The following is a 24589-nucleotide window of genomic DNA, read 5'->3' as shown; positions in this document are numbered from 1 at the left end:
TTCACAGATTTACAAATAACTTACAGGGTTTACAGAAGGTAATGGTGAAAGACTTCTCTTGAAATATTGTTCCATGAAATGCTTTACTTATTGAGAAAACATTAAAACAATTATAAATTCTCGTTATCGAGATTAACGGATTTACAATAAACACATGTCATGACACGGCGAAATGTGCGGAAACAAGCGTGGGTTTCCCCGTTATCTTTCGACTCCGATGACAGATTGAGCCTAAATTTTCACAGGTTTGTTATTTTATGTGATACACGAAGTGTGGGCCTTGGACAATACTGTTTACCGAAGAAATTATTCTTGAATTACTTTATATTATCGAAAGCTGCAGTTTGTTTAGCCACTGCTACAAAATTGCAAAGGCCGTGGATTCGAATCCCATGCACCAAAGTAATGTGTCTTTGGTGTTGTTTTCACAGAACTTGGGAAAATTATGAGTAAACAGTGCTACCACACAATGGTGTTTATATGGGTAAAACCAAATTAATATAAGTTTTGTTGTTTGCTATTTATTTTAAGATAGATTACCCCTTCCGTTGTTCATTAACCAGGCCTGGAATTCTGCGGATGCCATTGTCTCAGTTTCCCCGGGTCTTTGCCTTGCCGCCTTTCATAAGTTTCCCATGTGAGATGGAAGTGCCCTCTTAAAGACAGTGGACACTATTGGTAATTGTCAAAGACCACTCTACTCACTTTGTGTATCTAAACATATGCACAAAATAACAAACCTGTGAAAATTTGAGCTCAATTGGTCGTCAAAGTTGCGAGATAATAATGAAAGAAAAAACACCCTTGTCACACAAAGTTTTGTGCATTTAGATGGTAGACTTCGAGACATCAAATTCTAAATCTGAGGTCTCGAAATCGAATTCGTGGAAAATTATTTTTTCTCGAAAACTATGGCACTTCAGAGGGAGCCGTTTGTATTAATCTATCAACCCATTCCTCGTTACCATGTAAGGTTTTATGCTAATAACTATTTTGAGTAATTACCAATAGTGTCCACTGCCTTTAAAGGCAGTGGACACTATTGGTAGTTGTCAAAGACTAGCCTTTACAGTTGGTGTATCTCAACATTTGCATAAAACAACAAACCTGTGAAAATTTGAGCTCAATCGGTCATCGAACTTGCGAGATAATAATGAAAGGAAAAAACACTCTTGTCACACAAAGTTGTGTGCGTTTAGATGGTTGATTTCGAGACCTCAAGTTCTAAACCTGAGGTCTCGAAATCAAATTCGTGGAAAATTACTTCTATCTCGAAAACTATGGCACTTCAGAGGGAGCCGTTTGTTTTATACTATTAACCTCTCCCCATTCCTCGTTACCAAGTAATGTTTTATGCTAATAATTATTTTGAGTAATTACCAATAGTGTCCACTGCCTTTAAAGAAATGAAAGGCCTAGCCCTATCAAAGATGAAATTCCAAACTTGCTAAACAATAAAAGATCAAAGACACACAATAGTTTTAACATTATTTGTAAATCATAAGTAATATGTTTTATTTTTACATAATTTTGTATAATACATACATATTTTTGTATATAACAGATGCTTTAAGCTTTGCAACACTGTCTGCATAATATATTCACAGTATAAATATATACAACAAAACCACAAAACAACGAGCCAGTGAGAATCGAGTTTAAATGAACAAATTCTGATGCACATACCATTGATAAAACACCTAAATTTAAGTTCTTTTGTCTGGGGACTGTAGCAGATATAAATGTGATTGTGAATGATTTTTGAGTAAAGATATTAAATTCTGGATGGGAAACATCATAAAAACATTTTAGAGAAGAAACAAAAATGCCAATTTGAAACATAAATCATCACAAACAAATAAATGCAATTTCATATGGGAAAGTCAAACAAAATTGTTGAATCTGTTTAGCAATTTGATAACTTGGAGAGGGGGAAAATCAGTATTTTTATTTTAAAACAAAATTGCTACTTCCTCCTTCAAGTCAGCTGAAGTTGTTCTGTAAAATGGTTTATTTCACCAATGGAATGCACATGCACATCTTCCAAGAACCCTCATCATTTGAATACTGCCAATTATGATGTAGGTATCAGGGCTGGAATCGTGTCTTTTAGAGGGCAAGGCCATTTTCATTTTGAAAAGGGCACTTCCATTGGAAAATCTTAAAGTCTATGGGAATTTTTGAAAGGGCACCAAGGCCAATACAAGGGCAATGGATGGCCTCCGTTGCCCTGAGATATTGATAATGTTTCAATCACAGTAAAAGACCAACTATTTTTATAAAATAATTTTGCTTTGACTGGTGACCTTTTCATTTAATTTCCAACGTATATTTCCAAGTTTAAGAAAAATTAAACGGGGCGGTGAAATAACCAGTTGTTTTCCATTCTTCAGATGGTTGTCAAAGGATACGTTTCTAATGAGCCAAAAGTGAAATTATTAACAATCTTTTTGTTTTTTAGAGTTGATACACAACTGTCTCCATTTCTTTGCTGTGATACAAGGAATAGTCCATGTTCACCACACTAGGTGTTTTTAAACAAAAGTTTTTACTGTCAATTTTAGACAAATGTTACAAAAAAGTACCCTTTCATTTAAATTATTCAAAATAATAAAAATTATATATATTGTTAGAATAGATTATGTAGTAGTCGTCAAATTGGTTTTCCAAAGCGCCACATCAAAAAACTTATTAACTGACCTTTAATTTGCACATTACAAAAATCACTATTTTTTCATAAAAATAATTCACACAAGTCAATTCACAGCAGTCACTGAAAGATATTGAGTGAAACGTAACGTATCAGCCTCAAATTACTTAAATTAGGAATTTTTTTCCTGAAAGGAAGGTAATTACTCCAAAAATTTGTGACGGTAAAAAACTTACTTGGTGAGAGAAGCACAGCAGCTGTTGATATTTATCTCATTTGAAAAAAAGGATTCTCTACTAAGTAACATTGGTTTGGATAATTTTTCACCACAAAACAATTGAATCTGAGAAACGATTCGTGCATAAACTATTTCTCAGATTTCTGAGGGATGGTGTGCACCCGCGACAAATGCTGCGGCCAGAGATGCGTTGGTACCTTAGAGTTATAAAGAACTTGAGGGCACACTGGCCTATACATACGCGGCCCGGCATGTGCGCATGCGGTTATTTCTAAGTTGACAAAACAGCATCGCACAGCGTGTTTGTGCGGCCTATTTGTTAGTTGACAAAACAGCATCGTAGCATTCAATAAACACAAACTCAACTGTGTGTTTCATGTTCAATGCGCGTGCATAATGGCTTGCGTGCAGAATGGTGCGCGTGTCTCCTTGCGGTCCCATCGCGTTTGTGCATGCGGCATCACCAGTGTTCTTATATATAACTCTATGATTTGTACCTGGTCCCACCTCACCAATTGTACATGTAGATGGATTTGACATTCTTGTGAAAATAATTTCAGTTTTTTTTTAAAGCAGACACAGTGCTCTGCTGAAACTTTTGCCAATGAATATCAGCATTACGCTGACAAAACCAATACATAACCCAACATACCTTTTGTTTACTGATGTACAGTACAATTAGTATGAGCAAAGTGCAGACAACTTTTGGGTTAAATTAAAGGGAAGGTACACGTTTGGTAATTGTCAAAGACCAGTCTTCTCACTTGGTGTATCCCATCATAAGCATAAAATAACAAGCCTGTGAAAATTTGAGCTCAATTGGTCATCAAAGTTGCGAGAAAATGATGAAAGAAAAACACCCTTGTTGGACGAGTTTGTGTGCTTTCAGATAGGAATAAAAGACTTCTGGCTAGAAGTCTTTTATTATGTTAGTGAGAAATTGCATCTTTCTCAAAATCCATGCAACTCCAGAGGGAGCTGTTTCTCACAATGTTTTATACTATCAACAGCTCTCCAATGCTCATTACCAAGTCAGTTTTTAAGTTAACATTTGTTTTGAGTAATTACCAAACGTGTACCTTCCCTTTAAAGGGTGGGGGTTGAAATCCAGTTGACTGGAGTTGACTATGACTTGAAAGTTTTAACTTGCAATTAAATACTGTCTGATAATTTGGGCTAGGTTCATATACTATGCAGAACAAGTGTTGGGGGAAACAACAGGTGGTGTGACGGAAGATCCCCTCTTCCAGGTACACATAGTACTTTTTTCCCCAGAAACACCAGGTCGTAAGCAAAAAATGGATTATGACAATTACAATAATATTGCATGACTGTTGCATTTTTGTTGTTGCTAGAAATTCCCCGGACCCGAGCTGAAGAACACCATTTTTTCATTTCCCATGCAGAATTTCAAACAAAACAAAAAAACATCAAACTTTCCTGAAACATACTTTTGCACATTGACTGCTAATGCCTTGTTCTTTTTCCAATCACATGATGAGATGTAGATGACATTTTCTGAAAACAAATCACCAAAATTGGATTGTTTGTCCTTATCGCTCAATAAGGAAGACATTTTCAGAGGTCACCGTGGTCCAGTAGTTAGACTGCAGGACTTGCAATCACAAGGTTGTCAGCTCGAATTTTACCAAGCTAACCACTAATTTCACAATGACTAGAATACATATTTCCACTTACTGGATCTGTGCAACTCATAATCATAGAGAGATTGACCATTGCCAGCTTGGCGTTTATATCCCCTTGTGGGAGTTTGCCAAGTTCTCTTGAGGAATAGACCATTAAGACAGAACAAGACTGACTTTGAAACATAGAAGCCAAGTACAGTGCCTCTGGTAAGTGCATTACAAGTTAGGGTTTTAAGCTTACCATTTACAGTTTACCTTTTTTTTCTAGTCAATATCAGCATGACAAAAACAACCTACAAAACATGAAAAGGTTTCACTTCTGTGGCACACAGTGGTGAACACTGATCCTGCGTGATGTTAACTTTGATGAGGACAACATAGATGTCAGTCTCATTAGCGAAGGGGAGGAGTTCGACGGATTCCAGATCCGGTGGGTATCCTTTGAGAGTTGAATCTTCTAAAGCGACAATTAAAGCAAAAACTTCAACGCTGCTATTTTGAGTGTTCTAGAGAGAAAGCTCCGCCATACCAGTGACGAAAACACTCCTCTCCTGGTCACTTCTCGAAGCCGTGTCCTCGGGAGCTTTGTCGACAGATTTCGTTTCGACGGTTTCTGGTTTGGTTTTGTATGTGCGAGCCCCAAATATTGTACTGCCGACTCTGATGTTAGTACTGCCATTTTCAATCTGAAGAGATAATAACAAATATAGTTACAAAAATGAAACAAAATGTACACAAGGCATCAACGCAAAGGAGTGAGCAGCTTTGGTGGACTACTGTTTACGCTTACAAAAGACAGTTTTTTTTTTACAGTAACCAAAACATCTTGCTTTTATCTAAGACATTATCCGGAACCGGCTTCATAGAGCTGCCTCAGCACAAAACGTATCCGAGCACAACAGAATTATGCTTACCACAATAAGGTTACCAGCCAAAATACTGTGACTGGTATACTGTTTATTAATTGCTTTGCAGAAAACTGTTCAGCAATGCTTTCAGCTTAAACAGATCTTTAACAAAAATGGCCTCTGGGTTGTAAGTGCAAAATAATCTAGATTCTTATCAGTTTGATGAAAATAAGGGAATCAAAGGGTAGCCAACAGGTCACGACCCTGCAAGGTTTTAAACGGCCGTTTAAGAACGAGTCACTGCTCATTTATTCCCATTCATAAATGTCCTTATGTTAAAAAGCGTCACAAAGATATAACTATAGACATTTTGACAATCGAAAATTTGAGGTTTGAACAAAATATTTGTGAAAAATCCTTTTGGTGGGAGTGGGTTGTGTGTACACGCGCTTAGAAATAGATTACGCGCTGTTACTAAAAAGCTATGAATTGCGTTCCGCGTAATAAAATTGGCGTACATGAGCTTGTGCGCCCGACACGCGGAAGCCAGTCGGTTATAAACAGCTCCAGCTGGTAAAGGTGGAATGAGCGTGGGCGTATTCTAAGTGGAGCATTTCAACCAATCGAGGGCATGCATTTTTATCATTCTCGTTATCATTATCGGGGCCTATGTGACCCGGCCTAAAGAGTTGCTTTAAAATGCACTTACTGCATGTTCAAAGTCATTGGACATCCCCATGCTAAGCTCAACTGACTCCTTGGGGAGACTAAACGTACTACAAATGTCCTCGCGGCACTTAATAAGAGCCTGCATGGTAAAAACAAACAAAGAAAGAAAGGAAGTATTGGTTAATCAGGTATTAACACAGTTATCTTTGCTAGGTTACAGGTTCGAATCCCTGGTAGGTTACAGGTTCGATCCCCATCCAAGACACCCAGTGAACGATTTCTCTTGTTCAGCAGAGCAAAATACTATACAAAATGTATCAGTTGCTGTTACTACGCGTTTTGGCATTCAGGAGTTGCTACTCGTTTTGGCATTCAGTGTGCACACAAAAAGCTCTGTCTGAATTTTTTTGCCAGATGCAAAATTGCTGGATGAAGTCATTCCCTGACACCGTCTGCTGTTTTCAGCGTACAGAGTATGCGAACTGTGGTTTTGAAGGATGGATGAACTATGTATGCTAGCCTGCAACATGATATCATCTGGTGAGTGCATCTACTGCAACATGATATCAACTGGTGAACGCATCTACACAGTAGAATGTCAACCCTCCTACTGTCCAACCATTCAATGTCGTCCATTGTGGTTAGGAGTAACAATGCCAGCCTGCAATACGATATCATGTGGTGAATGCATCAACACAATACAGAGGTGTACACTGTCAGTTCAGTGCACAGCTGCGTATACCAAAACCCTTGCAGTTGAACTGTACTAAATGGTCGGTTAACTCACTGGAAAATGGTACCAAGAGTAGGAGGGTTAATGGTCTTTATGAGCTGTTTACATACCTGGAAGTCGGGGTTGGGACCTTTACTCAGGTCGTGATCAAAGGCACCGATTGTCATAATACCAACAACGTCAAGAGCTTGACAATGCTGTCTGATGTGGTCGTACAGGTTGCAGCATTCTGACGTGGGAACACCATGTTTTTCTGTATTTAACAATTTAAATGTAAACATTAAGTTTTTCATTTCTGCAAATCTTTTCCCATAAAAAAAGCTGTCGTTTTCAGATAAAAAATATGTTTACAATTTCTTATTGCAAGTGCCTTGTTTAGTAAGTTAATCATTCTGGCTCAAATCCTGTCATAAGTTTGTGAGTAATTTTGCCAACAAATCCAGTCATCGTGTAGTAATTTCCTAAAGTCTGAAACTGATATTCCGCAAAAACATTAGTTTTTTGCAAAGATACATCTACAAACTTGTACGTTTTTCGTTCATTCATATCTTCAAAAGAACATTTAGCACAATACAGCTCTGGTTATTGTTGAAGTCAGATTATGTAAAGTGAGAGTGGCTTAGGAATTTTGTCAAATTCATGATCAAACTTACAAATAAAAAAGAAAATAAAATACCCCCCCCCCAAACAAATTGATAATAAGCAGTCCAAATATTAGGTGTGAGCACTTAATTACAAACACAAAATTTCACATGTTTCACATATTTCTTAAAATGTAGAAGACTTGAAAGAATTTACTGCTCTTAAAAAACCAACAGTACTCCTAAAAGCTTGTTCGACTATAATGGCCTCTGATAAACAAAACTCACGTTCTTCTCGACTTGTGTTGATTTGCACCATGACCTTTAACCTGTGACCCTTGTTTAGCTTCTCCCATGTCTTGTTGATCTCGTTGGCTAGCTTCATGGAGTCCACTGTTTCTACCATGTACAAGTTTGGCGACTCTGTTGATGCCCAAAACAAGAGAAGTTTAGTAACATTTAATTGAAGTTACTATTCCAAACAATGCAAAATGCTCTTTCTCTCCGAAAGAAGGAAGATGCATTGCAGGTTGTAGGGGTAGGGTGCACAGGCTTTGAATGGGCACAGCAATTTCCCTTTGGTAAGGGCCACTTCTATTGGGACAATTTAAGTTTGTGGTTGAACTTTGCAACCACAACAAAACACAGAGCACCACATATTGCTGGGGTTGCCGTGGGTTATTTTGAGGCCTACGCTCAGGGAGGGGTACCAGATTCAAAGGTACTCGGGACTTCTGGCAATCAATTGAGCCATATTTGTATACATACTCCATTAGGCATGCCTGATACTTCATACTTGTAAGACAGAGTCTGAGAAGTCGGGCACCTCCAAGGCACAAAACAACAATCTTATGAGCACACTGGACCGCCACCATCACAACATTTAGCTGGACATCGCGCGAAAACATTGACAGCCAAGGAAAAATTACATCACTGGAAATTTGAAACATCAATTCCTTTGATAGTTGACCAGGTATCGCAGCAATCATTGTTACAAAATAATTATTATTTAAACATGTTTTCATTGTATTTTTTTGAAGTTATTGAAAGTTTACAAATTTGTTAATTCACATGTTTCTCATTGTTGATATTTTTGACAGAGAAAAATGACCTAAGGAAAATGACCTATTTTTATTATTTTTTTTATTGTCGGACTTTGAGTGTCTTTTGCTGTTAAATTATTTGTCAACATCCCCACCACCTGCGCATTCAAAAGATAAATAAATGCCCCTGCAAATATGAACATTTGATCATTTAAATACCTCAATTATCTAAGAGGTTGTTGAGGTCTGTCAAAAATGCTAACGAAAGGAACTCAAAATCTTCTACCTTGATTTTTTTGAAAGGCATGGGCTGTCAAAATTGTATATGATATCTTGCTAGGTACCTCTTAGTTTATTACAATGTAAAAATAAACAAAATAACTTTCACTTATGAGTAGTGCTGGGTGAATAGTGAAATTTTGGTATTCGGATACCGCTGGCCAACTATCCGAAATTAACTGGATATTCGAATAGTTTTTTCGCCACTAGAGGGCACTATTTAAAAAAAAAGTGTCACTCGGTTTATTCATAAAAATAACCGGATCTAATTTAAAGATGGCGATTTGCTTTTTCTTTTGATCGTGATTGACTCTACGCGAAGGAAAACTTTCGTAATCTTTGAACAAATTACATCAAAAATGTCATTGTTTTATATCTTCACGGAGGTGAGCATAGTTAAATACTTAATTTATGCTGTTTTATGCTGTCTTAATAGAAGTTTCATAAGGATTCAGACAAAACATTCCGACGTCCGCGGATATTTGGATATTAAAGAATATCCGGTTATCCTACTTGGTTGTAATTACAAAACTATCCGGTTTATAAATAGGTATTCGCGCCCATTGCGGATATCCGGTTAAGAAAGAAAGGGCATTCGCGGTTATGGATAGGAAAACCTATTCGCCATGAACTGGATTTTCGAATAATTCGCCCATGCCTACTTATGAAAATATCAGGGTCCGAATTTCAGACTTACAAATGGTCCATATAATAAATAAGATGCCACTAGAACATTTCAGGCGGGCAACATGATGAAAACTTTTTTACTTTTTGCTTTTTGTCCTGTCTTATGGACCCTACCGAGTATTCAAGTAGAAGTAGAAGAGTCTCTTACACTGTCTGTTAAATAATATTGATGAAACTTACCAAGGACTTTCTTCACTTTGTTGGTTTGTAAATGACCGATGAAGTGCCACCTGATGTCATTACAGGCTTTTTGCAACTCGTCGTCGTGGGATTTCTCAACCAGTTCTTGAACCTATTCAAAGAGACAATGTGCGTAAAAAACTGTTTATTGTTTACAATCCAGGGTTTAACTCTGGATTTGTCCTCCCAGTGCAGCATTCTCCCCTTGGTAGTGGTCGATTAGCCAAATGCACGTTAACACACCCGACGACGAGTCAAGATTCTGTTTGAATTTTTCCGGCTGGCAAATTTATTACATGCCACTGCATTTTGTAAACAATTGCTTCAAGTTGAAAGTCTCAACAACGACTTATATTTTGAAAGGAAACCTTATGAACAGGTGTTGTCATCCTGCTGATGAAGACGGTCGAAAATTTCAGGCATGAAATTATTTTCAGTGTTGTGATCAAGAGTTAAACCAAATTATATCTAATTGCCAACACAGATGAACTTTCACGCTAGGTGTTAAAGTTGATGGACCAGTGAAATGACAAGCTAACTGGTCCTACTGGTTGCTGGCTAGTCACTGAAACAGTTAAGGGGAAAACCCTGTAGTTACAACACCACAGCTGACTGACAACACAACTTCCTTGGCCTACAACTCTGATTTGGTATTTGGCTTCATACCAAGCATTCAGCCAACATGAATGTTGAGGTCTAACATTAGTAGGTACATATGTACTTACATAGTTTTCTCCAAAGTTCTTCTGTCCATATTTGTAGGCTTCGATCACCATCTCTTTGGGTTTAGTCTTGGTGACAGCCACCAGTCGCAACTCTGGGGATTCTTTTGCAATGATCTGTCAAAAGGAATTCAAACTAAAAGTTAGGAATTTTGAATTGAAACTGCCAACGAATTCCAAATTAACAAAAAGTAGACGCAACCAAAGATTTCCAAAGAGAGACTATTTGAATGTACGAATTGGTTTAAAGAATGTCCATTAAATTTGACAAAGAATGCCTGGCATCTCACAGCTTGAATTTGGGTTAAATATCCACACAACCAAAGGTTTCAAAAAGATTTTATTTTGACCCGAATCTAAATGAGAAAGTATTTTCTATACAATTAAAGAAACTGTTTTAAATTGAACAATCACCAATAGAGAATCATATCATCTGGCTTATGAGTAAGTACACTTTGAAATTAATCAAACTCTATAGTCAACAATTGAACATAACTTTTTTGTATTATTATTCAAATGAAAAAACAAGACGGCTGGATTTCGTTGAATGAGTTTTCTGGCTCAATGCAAACTTCTCCCTTTCGTGCTTCATGAACGCAACAATGGGGGCCAATGCAAGGGGTTTATTGTAGATTGCAAGTCGGGAGCTTTTAGCTCCTGCGAAAAGTATCCTCAGTGTGCTAGAGAAGTAGACCAAAGAACATATAATTTCTCGGTTTCTTAAAGATCAGCAAAATAAACCAGTCCAGGGGTGGATTTCACAAAGGTAGTCCTAACTTAGGACTAGTCCTAGGCAATGCTAAGAGATAGGACCAGTCCTAAGTTAGGATGAGTTACTGGTCCTAACATAGGACCAGTCCTATCTCTTAGCATTGCCTAGGACTAGTCCTAAGTTAGGACTACCTTTGTGAAATAAGCAGTAGATTCAGATAATTTTAAATGTCTGAAAATGTCTGTTCCCCGTTTTCTCTATGATTAGACTTATTGACCAAGAAGAACTAGGAATAGATTCCCTTATTTTTTACTATTTGAACTGTAAATATTTCAGAGTTGGAACCTGTAAAAATGTTTTAAAGTTCCAGAAAGAATGCTAGATTTGATATTGTGATAACCTTTTTTCAATATTAAGACAATGGTTTTGCTGTGCCAATAGTACGTGGAGGGATAACTTTTTATACTAACAACAATGCACAATAACTTATGACAAGTAGGCCTAATGTAATCTATGGCCATTATCTTATCATCCTCAGAAAGTAGACTGTGCTCTACCTACTTAAACTAAAAGATAGGCCTAAATGTCACGCTTTGACCTGAAAATATCAGCTCAATTTCCATGATATTGATTGCTGGTTCATGCATAGTTAAAGCAAGGAATTTTGTTTACCCTTTTTGCCTTACACTTACAGCCTCAAAAAATCAAGAATTTGTTGGAATTTATTTTATTTAGGCCTTAAGGGGCCTAAAGTTTTGTTTGGGTTTGTTATTTTTAAAACCCAAACTGTTTAAAACTTTACCCAGTCTAACCCCGGTGGTTTTCTTAAATTCTTGCTATACTATTAAGTTAATTTGGGAGACTGTCCGCAGCCAATCAAAATGGAAAAATGAAAAGTGAAAAATGTTGTTCACAAAGTATAACCACGGACAAAGGAAAGATGTATTCCTTCATGATGATTAACATTGATAAAATAACAATTTTTTTTTTGTTTTTTGGTCATCTTATTTTTTTTTGTAGGGCGATTGAAAACGTTGGGAATGGAAACTTTTTCCCTCAATTATCTGAACACTCTGCCAAAATATTGATTGAAAAAACAATTTTGTGGAAATTTATATTGCTCTATTAATTAATAAGTCAAGTTAAAAACTTTACTTCATTTAAATTTAAAACAACAGTATTAAACAAACACTTTAAAGTCGTCTGCAAAAATAGCAAGCTGTCAAATATCAGCTGTTACTTTTGTACCGAGCGAGCGTTTTTGCAACTGGCCCTGTACCAGGAGTCAGCTCAGTACTTTTCCATCACGAACTCCAACACAAACCCATGGAAATACCCGACGTGCAGTAAACGAACAAACCAAAACTAATGGCGACAAAAATGATCTATACAACAAAATGCATCATTTTACCTCATCTCTTGACTGGAAAGCTGACTCCACACGCTGTCCTACGGATTGCAGGGCTCTGCCTATCTGTCCAATTTCTCTTTCGGCGGCCATCACTGCATTAAAAACACGATGCATCTTGGAAACGCACGGGAGAGACGTGTTTCAAACAGCAGTTGTTTTGCTGCTCTGCCGACTAAAAACGTGCTTCATAAAACATCTACGGCTGTTTCATGTACATATTACTTGAACTTTGCATATAAACACAGCGAGGTCAAAGGCGCCAAAGTAAAACTTCAAAACTGACGCCTCCAGTGGAAAACATTATTACACTGGATTTGACCTATTAATATCAATAGTTCATGAATACCTAACTTGATTAAGTCGCCCTTCTTTCTTTAGGCCCATATATAAATAGTGCGAGGTTCGAATGCATGACTTTAGTTTTATATTTATTTATTTATTTTTTATTTTAATTCTTCGGGGAAAAAAAGCAAAACAATAAAACAAGCACAGGCCGTCCAGGGAAGGGCAAAAGTCTAAAAACTGTCATCAAAAAAAGATGTGCTCTCCCAGACCTAGCTCATAAAAAACATACACAATATATACTATACATTAAACATTCTAAAATTGCAGTAAAAGTTTAAACAAAAGATGGCAAGTAAAAAGCAATAACACAAGGTACTTTTTCAAAATGTCCACAGATTCACAACAAACCGATTAGACCAAATTTAGACTGTTATGAACACAATTTGTGTTTCTTTTCTCGTTTTTCTTCAACAAAAAATAGATAATAACAAATATAGTTGCTTTATGTATCGTGGAGTTGCAGCAAAGTCGCTGATAACCATTTGGATTTTTCTATTATAATAATGTAACCTATATCATAGAGCTATATTATAAGTATACTAATATGATCAGGATTTGCCCCCGGCCCACCGAAAGATGATCAGAACCACTTCTTCTGCACACCGAAAACAGCAAGGCCCCTAAGAAACAAAACAGTGTCACTCCCACCCCCCTTTTATTTATTATTCTCAAATGGGACACATGCGCCTCTTAAAAAATCGCCGATAACGTGGTCAAAATCCCAGACCCCGCATTGACACGTTTGGAACTCCCCCCCATAATAAAGTCACGGGAGTGGTTATTTCAGAATTTGAGCGAATGAACCCGTAAAATGGGTTAATTTTATGACGGTAGGACACATGTTCCCCATCAATCACACACACCTCTTAAAAATTGCCGATAACGTGGTCAAAATCACAATCCCCACATTTACACATTTGGAACTCTCCCGATAATAAAGTCACGAGAGTGGTTATATTTCTCAAATGAGCGAATGAACCCGTAAAATGGCTTAATTTTATGACGGAGCAACACGCGTTAAATGAATGGGAGGCTACGCGTAAAGAAAGGCTCATAACTCGGGTTCATTCGCGAATATGAGCAAGAACGCCTCCCATTGGTTTATCACGTTGAGAGACTCCAATGTGCTCACTATGTGGATTAGGATTGTACCGAAGATATGACAGATTTGCAACAAGTGAAAATATCGTATGTTGTGCGGGCTATAATAATAATATTACCACAAAAATATCCCCATTTTAAAGGTTCAATAGCCTCGGAATCCAACTTTGGAAATTAACGTAAAACGTATGGTGCGACTTTGTCCGGCTAGTCATAGTTTGGATCTGACAAATATGATGAGCTACAAAGTTTAGGGACGCCGAGTCTGCAATGGTGTCATGTCCTAAAAGTATTTCCTCGTATAGTCATAACACTTTCATAAAACATCAACGCAGACTAAACGTGTTTATGTCAACAAATACCTTAAAAAATCGCAAACAAGTTTGAAATCTGTCGCCTCAACCCATTTTCAAAATAAATGGATATCAAATCATTTTTCCCCTTTTAATTTCCCGAAACGGTATAATTTGAATACTTTGAGTGCCGTGCAATGAAACTTGACACTATGAATATTTAATACGGCCGTACATTTTGTTAGTGGTATCCATCAGTGCACTATACATACTTCGATTTCAATTTGCTCGACAAAACTTAGGCCTACCTTATTAGCTATGTCAGATGTGACCTCATCCCCATCTTGATAAATCCATGCTCAACACAAATCGATCATTAGATAACAACCAGCACAAAAATTTATATCCAAGAAATTCCCGGTCGATCATCATTAGATAAACACCATGGTAATCCTAGAAACTTCCGTCTCAATCTTGCATGCTCCTATCCTCCGCCAAGTCCAGCACCACATAACATTAAAGGAACACGTTGCCTTGGATCGGTCGAGTTGGTCTTTGAAAAGCGTGTGTAACCGGTTTTTATAAAATGGATATGATTAGAAAGATGTTGTAAAAGCAGAATACAATGATCCACACAAACATGCCTCGAAATTGTACGGTTTTCCTTTTACCTCGTCGACTAACACGTCGGCCATTTATGGGGGTCAAAATTTTGACTCCCATAAATGGCCGACCGTGTTAGTTCGCACAGTAGAAGGAAAACCACGCAATTTCGAGGCAAACTTGTGTGGATCATTGTATTCTACTTTTAAAACATCTTTCCAACCATATGCATTTTATTAAAAAAACGGTTACAAATGCTTTTTATAGACCAACTCGTCCGATCCAAGGCAACGTGTTCCTTTAATGTTTTGCAAAAACTGTGAAACTCCATGTGCGTGATAATCAGAGCAGCAGCAGAAAACTGTAATGCATTTGCATGGATAGGAACTAAGTACTCATGTTCTCTTCAAGCTTCCACTGCAGTCATTGGTAAGAGTTCCCGGCGGCGATTATGCCTTATCCCGAATGTATGCACTTCCCTGTAGGCTTCTGTCATGTCTGTCAAGTGTCTTTGCAACGAAGAAACGATTTGAGTCCAAACTACAGCAAAATGGCTAGTTTGATGGGTGAGAGCACGGAGAGAGAGATAGAGAATGTCAAAAATCCGCAGAGCTCCAAGCACTAAAATACCTGATTGTCAGCGCGTATTGTACTCGGCCAGCCAGCAGCAGGTGCAACACAATGCAAAGTTTGGTTGAATTCTGGCGCCGAGCCAACTCACTCTCGATATATTTATACGAGACACACTATCTTGAGGTAAACGTGTTTTGAAAACGCTAATTCTTAGGGCAGAAGTAAAACTAGTTTCTGCAAAAATCATTTTCGGGATAAAAAGAATAACAATTATTCTCAAGCGTTTCGGGTTTTAAACACGCGAGTGAAGAACTATTTTCTTAGAGTGAACGGATCTCAACGCCATAGGGTCACGTTTCAATGTTGTCCGTGAAAATCTAAAGACTGGCCCTATTGCTTTTCCTGGTTAAATTATTTTTTAACTTATGTGAAATTTAGAGCTACAAACAATCTTAAGTATGCACTTTACCGGTACAAGGATATGTACATGTTGATAGGTGGGCCCAACCAATGCTTCGATATGTGTGGGCGGGTTTTTACAAGTTCATCCCAAACTTGTGCAGATAATTACCCACGTTCGTCCTAGAAAAAAAAAACGCCACACACCGGGTATTGACCATGGCATCCCGGATGCCTCGTTTTGTAACCTCGTTGAAACCTCGAAAGCCATGCTTCGACCCCGCGGTATCAAGTACTGTTGTGTGCAGTGCCGTGCTGTATAGTATCTATGCATTTCGTGAAGTCAGAGCGGGCCCGGGCTGGTGCTTGCGTAAAGAGCCTTGGACAAGGCTATAGTTTCACTTGAACCATTCAATACAATTCAATTTCAATTCAAGAATACTATTTGAATTCTTCCCGTCAAGCTAACGTTTAAACCACCAGGGCGCTCGAAATGTTGAGAAAAAAATGCAAATTGTGTTGGGAAATGAGACAAATTTTGTCATACAACTCAAAAACCTGACCTTGCATTTCCTTCGTTCAAATGGCAAACTAACAAACAATTAATATTTAACTTTTGTCTGTGGAAATTTCAGTTTGTTTAAACAATGATAACCTCTGTCATTTTGTTTGATTGAAACACAATCTTCTCAGAAGTTGTGTAGCGAACGCTGTCAAAACCCAACATTTTGTGGCTCGCCGCAATCTCAAAACACGCTAACTCCAATAATCCGCAGTGCAAAGTCTTCGTTCAACAAGCAACAGAGGGGGTAAAACACCAGCTAAATGGCTATGTAAAGCTTAATGCTATTGGTCCATATTCACCCCCTGTCTATTTGCCGATAGAACTTGAAACAGTGCTTATGATTCGTCAGTAGTTATTGTGCACAAACATAATTATGAGACGGTTCCGACAGACAATGAACGACGTAAATCGACGCCTAACTACACGTAAGTTTTGACTCCCTTTTCTCTTGAATTTTCACACAATAAAGGTGCCACTATAAAGATAATGCACTGTAGCTCAATCTGTGTCAATAAAGTTTTGATTTGTTGAAGAGAACATGAGAAAATAGCCGTTTAAAAACCGCATAAATCGTTGTTAGCCCGCCACGATTTGCTGTAGGTTCGCGTGGGTCGCTGGACCAGTTCATTCCTTGTGTGGGGATTCATGTGTACGCGGGGAACGGGTGTGTGTGTTCACTCTGGCTTTCGTGATAACCTTAAAGAACACTTAATTAATACAAAATTTAATGGGGGGGGGGGATAAATTGAATACACACATTTTGTCAATACTTCGAACGGATCCTTTGTTGTTGTCGCAGTTGTGATTAATTTTTCCTTTTTTTTTTGCTCATCTAGTTGCCCTCCTGTCATGTTCTGTTCTGGGTTTTTATTTTTATATATATATATATATTTTTTTTTATATATATATTGTGTGCTTTTTGCTGGTTTATTTATTGTATTCGTTATTTTTTTGTGTGGTTCGTTGCTTTTCGTTTAATTTTTGATGTGCTTTCTGACGTACTTGTATTGTTGAGGTCAAATAAATAATAATAATAATAACAACAACAACAACAACAACAACAACAACAACAACAACAACAACAACAACAACAACAACAACAACAACAACAACAACAACAACAACAACAACAACAACAACAACAACAACAACAACAACAACAACAACAACAACAACAACAACAACAACAACAACAACAACAACAACAACAACAACAACAACAACAACAACAACAACAACAACAACAACAACAACAACAACAACAACAACAACAACAACAACAACAACAACAACAACAACAACAACAACAACAACAACAACAACAACAACAACAACAACAACAACAACAACAACAACAACAACAACAACAACAACAACAACAACAACAACAACAACAACAACAACAACAACAACAACAACAACAACAACAACAACAACAACAACAACAACAACAACAACAACAACAACAACAACAACAACAACAACAACAACAACAACAACAACAACAACAACAACAACAACAACAACAACAACAACAACAACAACAACAACAACAACAACAACAACAACAACAACAACAACAACAACAACAACAACAACAACAACAACAACAACAACAACAACAACAACAACAACAACAACAACAACAACAACAACAACAACAACAACAACAACAACAACAACAACAACAACAACAACAACAACAACAACAACAACAACAACAACAACAACAACAACAACAACAACAACAACAACAACAACAACAACAACAACAACAACAACAACAACAACAACAACAACAACAACAACAACAACAACAACAACAACAACAACAACAACAACAACAACAACAACAACAACAACAACAACAACAACAACAACAACAACAACAACAACAACAACAACAACAACAACAACAACAACAACAACAACAACAACAACAACAACAACAACAACAACAACAACAACAACAACAACAACAACAACAACAACAACAACAACAACAACAACAACAACAACAACAACAACAACAACAACAACAACAACAACAACAACAACAACAACAACAACAACAACAACAACAACAACAACAACAACAACAACAACAACAACAACAACAACAACAACAACAACAACAACAACAACAACAACAACAACAACAACAACAACAACAACAACAACAACAACAACAACAACAACAACAACAACAACAACAACAACAACAACAACAACAACAACAACAACAACAACAACAACAACAACAACAACAACAACAACAACAACAACAACAACAACAACAACAACAACAACAACAACAACAACAACAACAACAACAACAACAACAACAACAACAACAACAACAACAACAACAACAACAACAACAACAACAACAACAACAACAACAACAACAACAACAACAACAACAACAACAACAACAACAACAACAACAACAACAACAACAACAACAACAACAACAACAACAACAACAACAACAACAACAACAACAACAACAACAACAACAACAACAACAACAACAACAACAACAACAACAACAACAACAACAACAACAACAACAACAACAACAACAACAACAACAACAACAACAACAACAACAACAACAACAACAACAACAACAACAACAACAACAACAACAACAACAACAACAACAACAACAACAACAACAACAACAACAACAACAACAACAACAACAACAACAACAACAACAACAACAACAACAACAACAACAACAACAACAACAACAACAACAACAACAACAACAACAACAACAACAACAACAACAACAACAACAACAACAACAACAACAACAACAACAACAACAACAACAACAACAACAACAACAACAACAACAACAACAACAACAACAACAACAACAACAACAACAACAACAACAACAACAACAACAACAACAACAACAACAACAACAACAACAACAACAACAACAACAACAACAACAACAACAACAACAACAACAACAACAACAACAACAACAACAACAACAACAACAACAACAACAACAACAACAACAACAACAACAACAACAACAACAACAACAACAACAACAACAACAACAACAACAACAACAACAACAACAACAACAACAACAACAACAACAACAACAACAACAACAACAACAACAACAACAACAACAACAACAACAACAACAACAACAACAACAACAACAACAACAACAACAACAACAACAACAACAACAACAACAACAACAACAACAACAACAACAACAACAACAACAACAACAACAACAACAACAACAACAACAACAACAACAACAACAACAACAACAACAACAACAACAACAACAACAACAACAACAACAACAACAACAACAACAACAACAACAACAACAACAACAACAACAACAACAACAACAACAACAACAACAACAACAACAACAACAACAACAACAACAACAACAACAACAACAACAACAACAACAACAACAACAACAACAACAACAACAACAACAACAACAACAACAACAATAACAATAACAATAACAATAACAATAACAATAATAATAACAATAATAATAATAATAATAATAATAATTATAATAATTATTACAAGTTAACGAATAGCCTAGTCAATGTTTACTCATCATCTTGATTTCTTCAAAAGCCAATACTATGGCATTTGTTTAATTGTTTATGCAGAAGTTTATTGTTTATGCAGAAGTTTATTGTACAGCCGGTACAAGGATATGTACATGTTGATAGGTGGGCCCAACCAATGCTTCGATATGTGTGGGCGGGTTTTTACAAGTTCATCCCAAACTTGTGCACCTTTCTAGGACGAACCTGTGACTGGTTACAATGTAAAAAATAATTTTTAATAGTTCTTTCAAAATAATATTTGTTATTGTAAAATGTTACAAGAACCTTGCTCTATGTGTTATACAAATATTTTTAAACTCTCATTCAACTAAAAGTTTCATTTGATTCTCATGATGTTTTGTTTACAATCCTTTAGGTTATGGTATGGGGTATTAAATTATTAGAACCGCGGCGCCCGCTGTACAGTAGATCATGTACACATAGTTGAATATATCCCTGATGAACACCCCTATTACAAAACGGTTGGTCCCATCAATGTTGCCAGCAACGCGCGTGTGTGTACGAATCATGTGTTGCTGCCAATGGCATGGTGAAATTACATGTAATTACGGCTTGACACTTTTGTGCACGGTAGAGTTGATCTCATTATTTTATTTCCATACTCTCATAAAAGAATAACAAAAGTTACGTGTATTACGGAGTAAATCAAAACAATTCTTTACGTAAGAGTAAACATAAATAAGCAAATAGAGAACGGGCCGTTTTGGTAAGCAATAGCTTGTAAGAAAAAACACTGCATGAGACGAGACAGACAAGAAAACAATTGACCAACATTTAGAAATCAAGCCTTATATTTGGTCGTTATTATACAAAATTGTTCATCATGAGCAGTGAAATGTATTGCCTGCCAGGAAATAGACTGGAATGTATTAGGCCTAATTTCATTATGCCGGTAAGCACAAAAACTTGCTATAAGCACAGAAAAGTATAGCTTAGCCGATAAGAGAAACTGGCTATACCCATGTACCCCAAGTACCAAAATAATTAATGTAAGAAGCGTCACCGCGGTTATTATCTCAGATTGTGTGTCTAAAGGAATTATTCTTCCTATTTTGACCAAGTTCTTTCCATTTGGACCGTATTCAACTCTGGAATATGTAGGCTATAAAACTTTATAAGTGCGGTATGGAGTACAGCAGTTGGTAGGCCCTACAATGCAATTTGATATCGTTCACTTTTTGGTTCAAACGCTTGACCCCCCAAAATGGAATACTATAAGAGGCGTTATCGTAACGCTTTCTATATTGTATTCCGTCAGGAAAATTCTTCCAATGTTGACTACTTCATTGTATACAAAGTGACGTTTTAATTTCTAGAATAAGAGTTGATAACCAACGATGTTCTTCAAAACAAACACTACTACTTACTGTGTAACTATCTCTTTAATAAAACTGTCACCGAGCCAAGTTTCAAAATCAAGGGAAACCGACTCGGATTTTGCCCGAGTTTTTTTAGGTGAACAAAATTAATCATAATTCACACAGGCACATTTTCATTTGACAAAAAAACAATGCAGAGTGTTTTACAGGGCAGGGTGTTTTCTATTACTTTACAATGATCATTCTACATCACACAGTTGTTTCTTGTTTCACATGATCAATGTCTTTATTTTATAAATGCGTAATGTTAACCTGGCAAATAAATTGAAATTTTTAAAACTAATTACTGTACACCTAAGGGCAGAAAAACAATTTGTCAGAGTAAAGTGCTTGGTAATTATGATACTAATGATCACTACTATCACTGACATACAGAAACTGGAAATAATTAAAGTTAGAAGAAAAATGTATACCAATTTGTAAACAGGGAGTTAAGTTAATACACAGTTGAGTTATGATTATTCATTAGAGTTCATTAACTGCAAATAAAGCTTTATAAATTGACTTTTATGAAAACACACAAAACTTTTTTAACTTGTCCATTAATGGAATGGATCAGTTCATGAACTTGGTTCATGAACTGCTGTGATGAACATGTCATGAACTGTTTGATGCATGGACTGATCATGAACATTCTTAAAAGTTCATCAAGTCATTAATTCCCTTTTGGCTCAGTCAGTGCACAACTACGAGATAATGAAGCTGACGCGCAGCGTTTCTTTGCAAAATCGTGATCAGAATAGGCGCTCCCAGACCCTTTGAGAATTCATGAGAAAATCCGAGTGTTCATTAGCACATCAGTAAAACGCTCCGCTTGGTGGGAAATATTTGAACAACACTTAAAATGAAGGAGGATTATCTTGAGATAATTTGCTAAATGAAGGGTTGTCAAATTTGTTTAACCGTATGCACATTTTAAAGAAAAACCGTCGCAAAGTGTGTTATGAATATAACTCTTTTTTTTATGAACCCTTCACGTTTGCCGTGACCCTGACTGTTTCCCATTACGTTAGAGATTTGAATGCATATTTTAAGTATCTTGAAGAATTTTGCCGTTGTTAGCTTTTTACACTTTTACTGCGGGAAACATATTTTATCGGTGTCAAAAAAATGGGCAAAATGTTACAATTTCGTAATTTTTTTTTATGGAATTGATTATGACGTCAGGGTAACATGACATACGCGCGTTCTATTCCAGCAGCGCTAACGCGCTAGGCGGGCACTTTGTTTTGTTTCTTTTGCGTACATACGAACGGGCTACACTAAACAGCATACATCTTCCCCAAAATGAGTTTACTTAAAAACGGAGACGGCGCACGCCGCACGTTTGCCGTGACCCTGCTGTTTCCCGTAACATCTTACAAAATAAACAAGTGATTTGCATAAAAGAACAAACGACATTTCCACACATTTGTTAAAATCTACTGCGGGCATTTCATGAAAAGGGTATGGTTTGATGCATAGAGCTTTAAACTTGTATATTCATAGCTCTAATGTTTGATGACAATTAGTTAACAACAGGATGGACCACGTGAAGGTTGTCACCTCCCACCCCACAAATAACAGTTTAAAGAGATCGTTTAAAATCTACATCGTTAATGAGTACTCAAACCCCCTAGATAAACACCAAGGAAAATGTCATGACCTTGTAATTAAAATTTTGTTTTTGCTGCATAGAGCTTTGTTTATATAGCTCTATTGTTTGATGACAATTAGTTAACAACAGGGTGGACCACGTGAAGGTTGTCATCTCCCACCCCACAATTAACAGTTAAAAGAGATCTTAATACATCGTTAATGAGTACTCAAACACACTAAATTAACACTGCAAACAATGTCAACCTTAATGAGTACTCAAACTCTCTAAATAAACACCAAAGAAAATATCATGACATTGTCATTAAAAAATTGGTTTGGTGCATAGAGCTTTATAAACATGGTTATAAAGCTCTATTGTTTGATGACAATTAGTTAACAACAGGGTGGACCACGTGAAGGTTGTCATGTCCCACCCCACAATTAACAGTTAAAAGAGATCATAATACATCGTTAATGAGTACTCAAACAGCCATAATTAACACTGCAAACAATGTCAACCTTACAGCGCCAGCGACCAACCCGGTCATTCCCTGAATCAAACACCCTTAATAAAAACCCTAGAAAATGGCATGACCTTTATAATTACAAAACCTCGTTAACGAGTACTCGAAACCTATTTACATGTAAACACCATAAACAATGTCATAACCTTGTTATCAAATAACGTCCTTAAGAGTACTCCAAAACTGGACTGATTATCCTTAATAAATACCGTGGAAAATGTCTAGACCTTTGTAATAATAAACCTGGTTAATGAGTACTCAAACACACAAGGTCATGACCTTTGAAAAAGAGTTACTATAAACCCCAAGTGTGTCACAATATTTACATGTCTTCCTATAGTAACCAGTAAAAAACATGGTGGCCACCATGTGAGGGTACCTCAGAACAGATACCATGTTAATAATTAGAATAATAAATAATTGAATTACAGAGTGACACAAAATAAAAGGTTACAATTTATAATTAATTCATTATTACGATACAAAAACTTCATTACATAAATCAACACTTATATACAGTCCTTAACACACTTTTTTAACGTCGTTAAGACTCTTAGAGTACTCAAAAACTGGACTGATTATCCATATAAATACCATGGACAATGGCTAGACCTTTGTAATTATAAACCTGGTTAATGAGTACTCAAACACACACAAGGTCATGACCTTTGACATTACAAACTTTAACAAGAGTTACTAAACCCCAAGTGTGTCACAATATTTACATGTCTTCATATAGTAACCAGTAAAAAAACATGGTGGCCACCATGTAAGGGTACCCCAGAACAGATACCATGTAAACAATTAGAATAACAAATAATTGAATTACAGAGTGACACAAAATAAAAGTTACAATATATATTTAATTCATTATTACAATACAAAACTTCATTACATAAATCGCCACTTATATACAGTCCTTAACACACTTGTTTAACATCGTTAAGAGTACTCAAAAACTGGACTGATTATCCCTAACAAATACCATGAACAATGTCTAGACCTTTGTAATAATAAACCTGGTTAATGAGTACTCAAACACACACAAGGTCATGACCTTTGACATAACAAACTTTAAAAAGAGTTTTAAACCCCAAGTGTGTCACAATATTTACATGTCTTCATATAGTAACCAGTAAAAAACATGGTGGCCACCATGTGAGGGTATCCCAGAACA

General features: G+C 36.5%; 1 protein-coding gene across 1 annotated transcript; it reads right to left on the bottom strand.

Moving 5' to 3' along the window:
• Positions 1-1497: 1497 nt before the first annotated feature.
• On the bottom strand, positions 1498-12579 carry LOC139940848 (pyridoxal phosphate homeostasis protein-like). The gene is made up of 7 exons (XM_071937228.1): positions 12400-12579; positions 10280-10393; positions 9555-9666; positions 7654-7788; positions 6895-7037; positions 6092-6190; positions 1498-5220 (listed from the first exon to the last, which is right to left on the bottom strand). The coding sequence occupies exons 1-7, from the start codon at positions 12511-12513 to the stop codon at positions 5041-5043; spliced, it is 897 nt and encodes a 298-aa protein (XP_071793329.1). The 5' UTR covers positions 12514-12579; the 3' UTR covers positions 1498-5040.
• Positions 12580-24589: the final 12010 nt, after the last annotated feature.

The sequence above is a fragment of the Asterias amurensis genome, chromosome 8, assembly GCF_032118995.1.
Source record: "Asterias amurensis chromosome 8, ASM3211899v1".
Classification (NCBI taxonomy): Eukaryota; Metazoa; Echinodermata; class Asteroidea; order Forcipulatida; family Asteriidae; genus Asterias; species Asterias amurensis.
Note: the sequence above shows the minus strand (reverse complement) of the source record. Positions and strands in the feature narration are given on the sequence as shown.

What these genes read in the sequence shown, in the direction of transcription:
- LOC139940848 (XM_071937228.1), bottom strand. Translation starts at nt 12,513, where the DNA reads ATGCATCGTGTTTTTAATGCAGTGATGGCCGCCGAAAGAGAAATTGGA. An exon ending in CAACACAAGTCGAGAAGAAC is followed by an intron (nt 7,038 to 7,653) that starts GTGAGTTTTGTT and finishes TGTTAAATACAG; the next exon opens with AAAAACATGGTGTTCCCACG. An exon ending in GTCCCAACCCCGACTTCCAG is followed by an intron (nt 6,191 to 6,894) that starts GTATGTAAACAG and finishes TTTACCATGCAG; the next exon opens with GCTCTTATTAAGTGCCGCGA.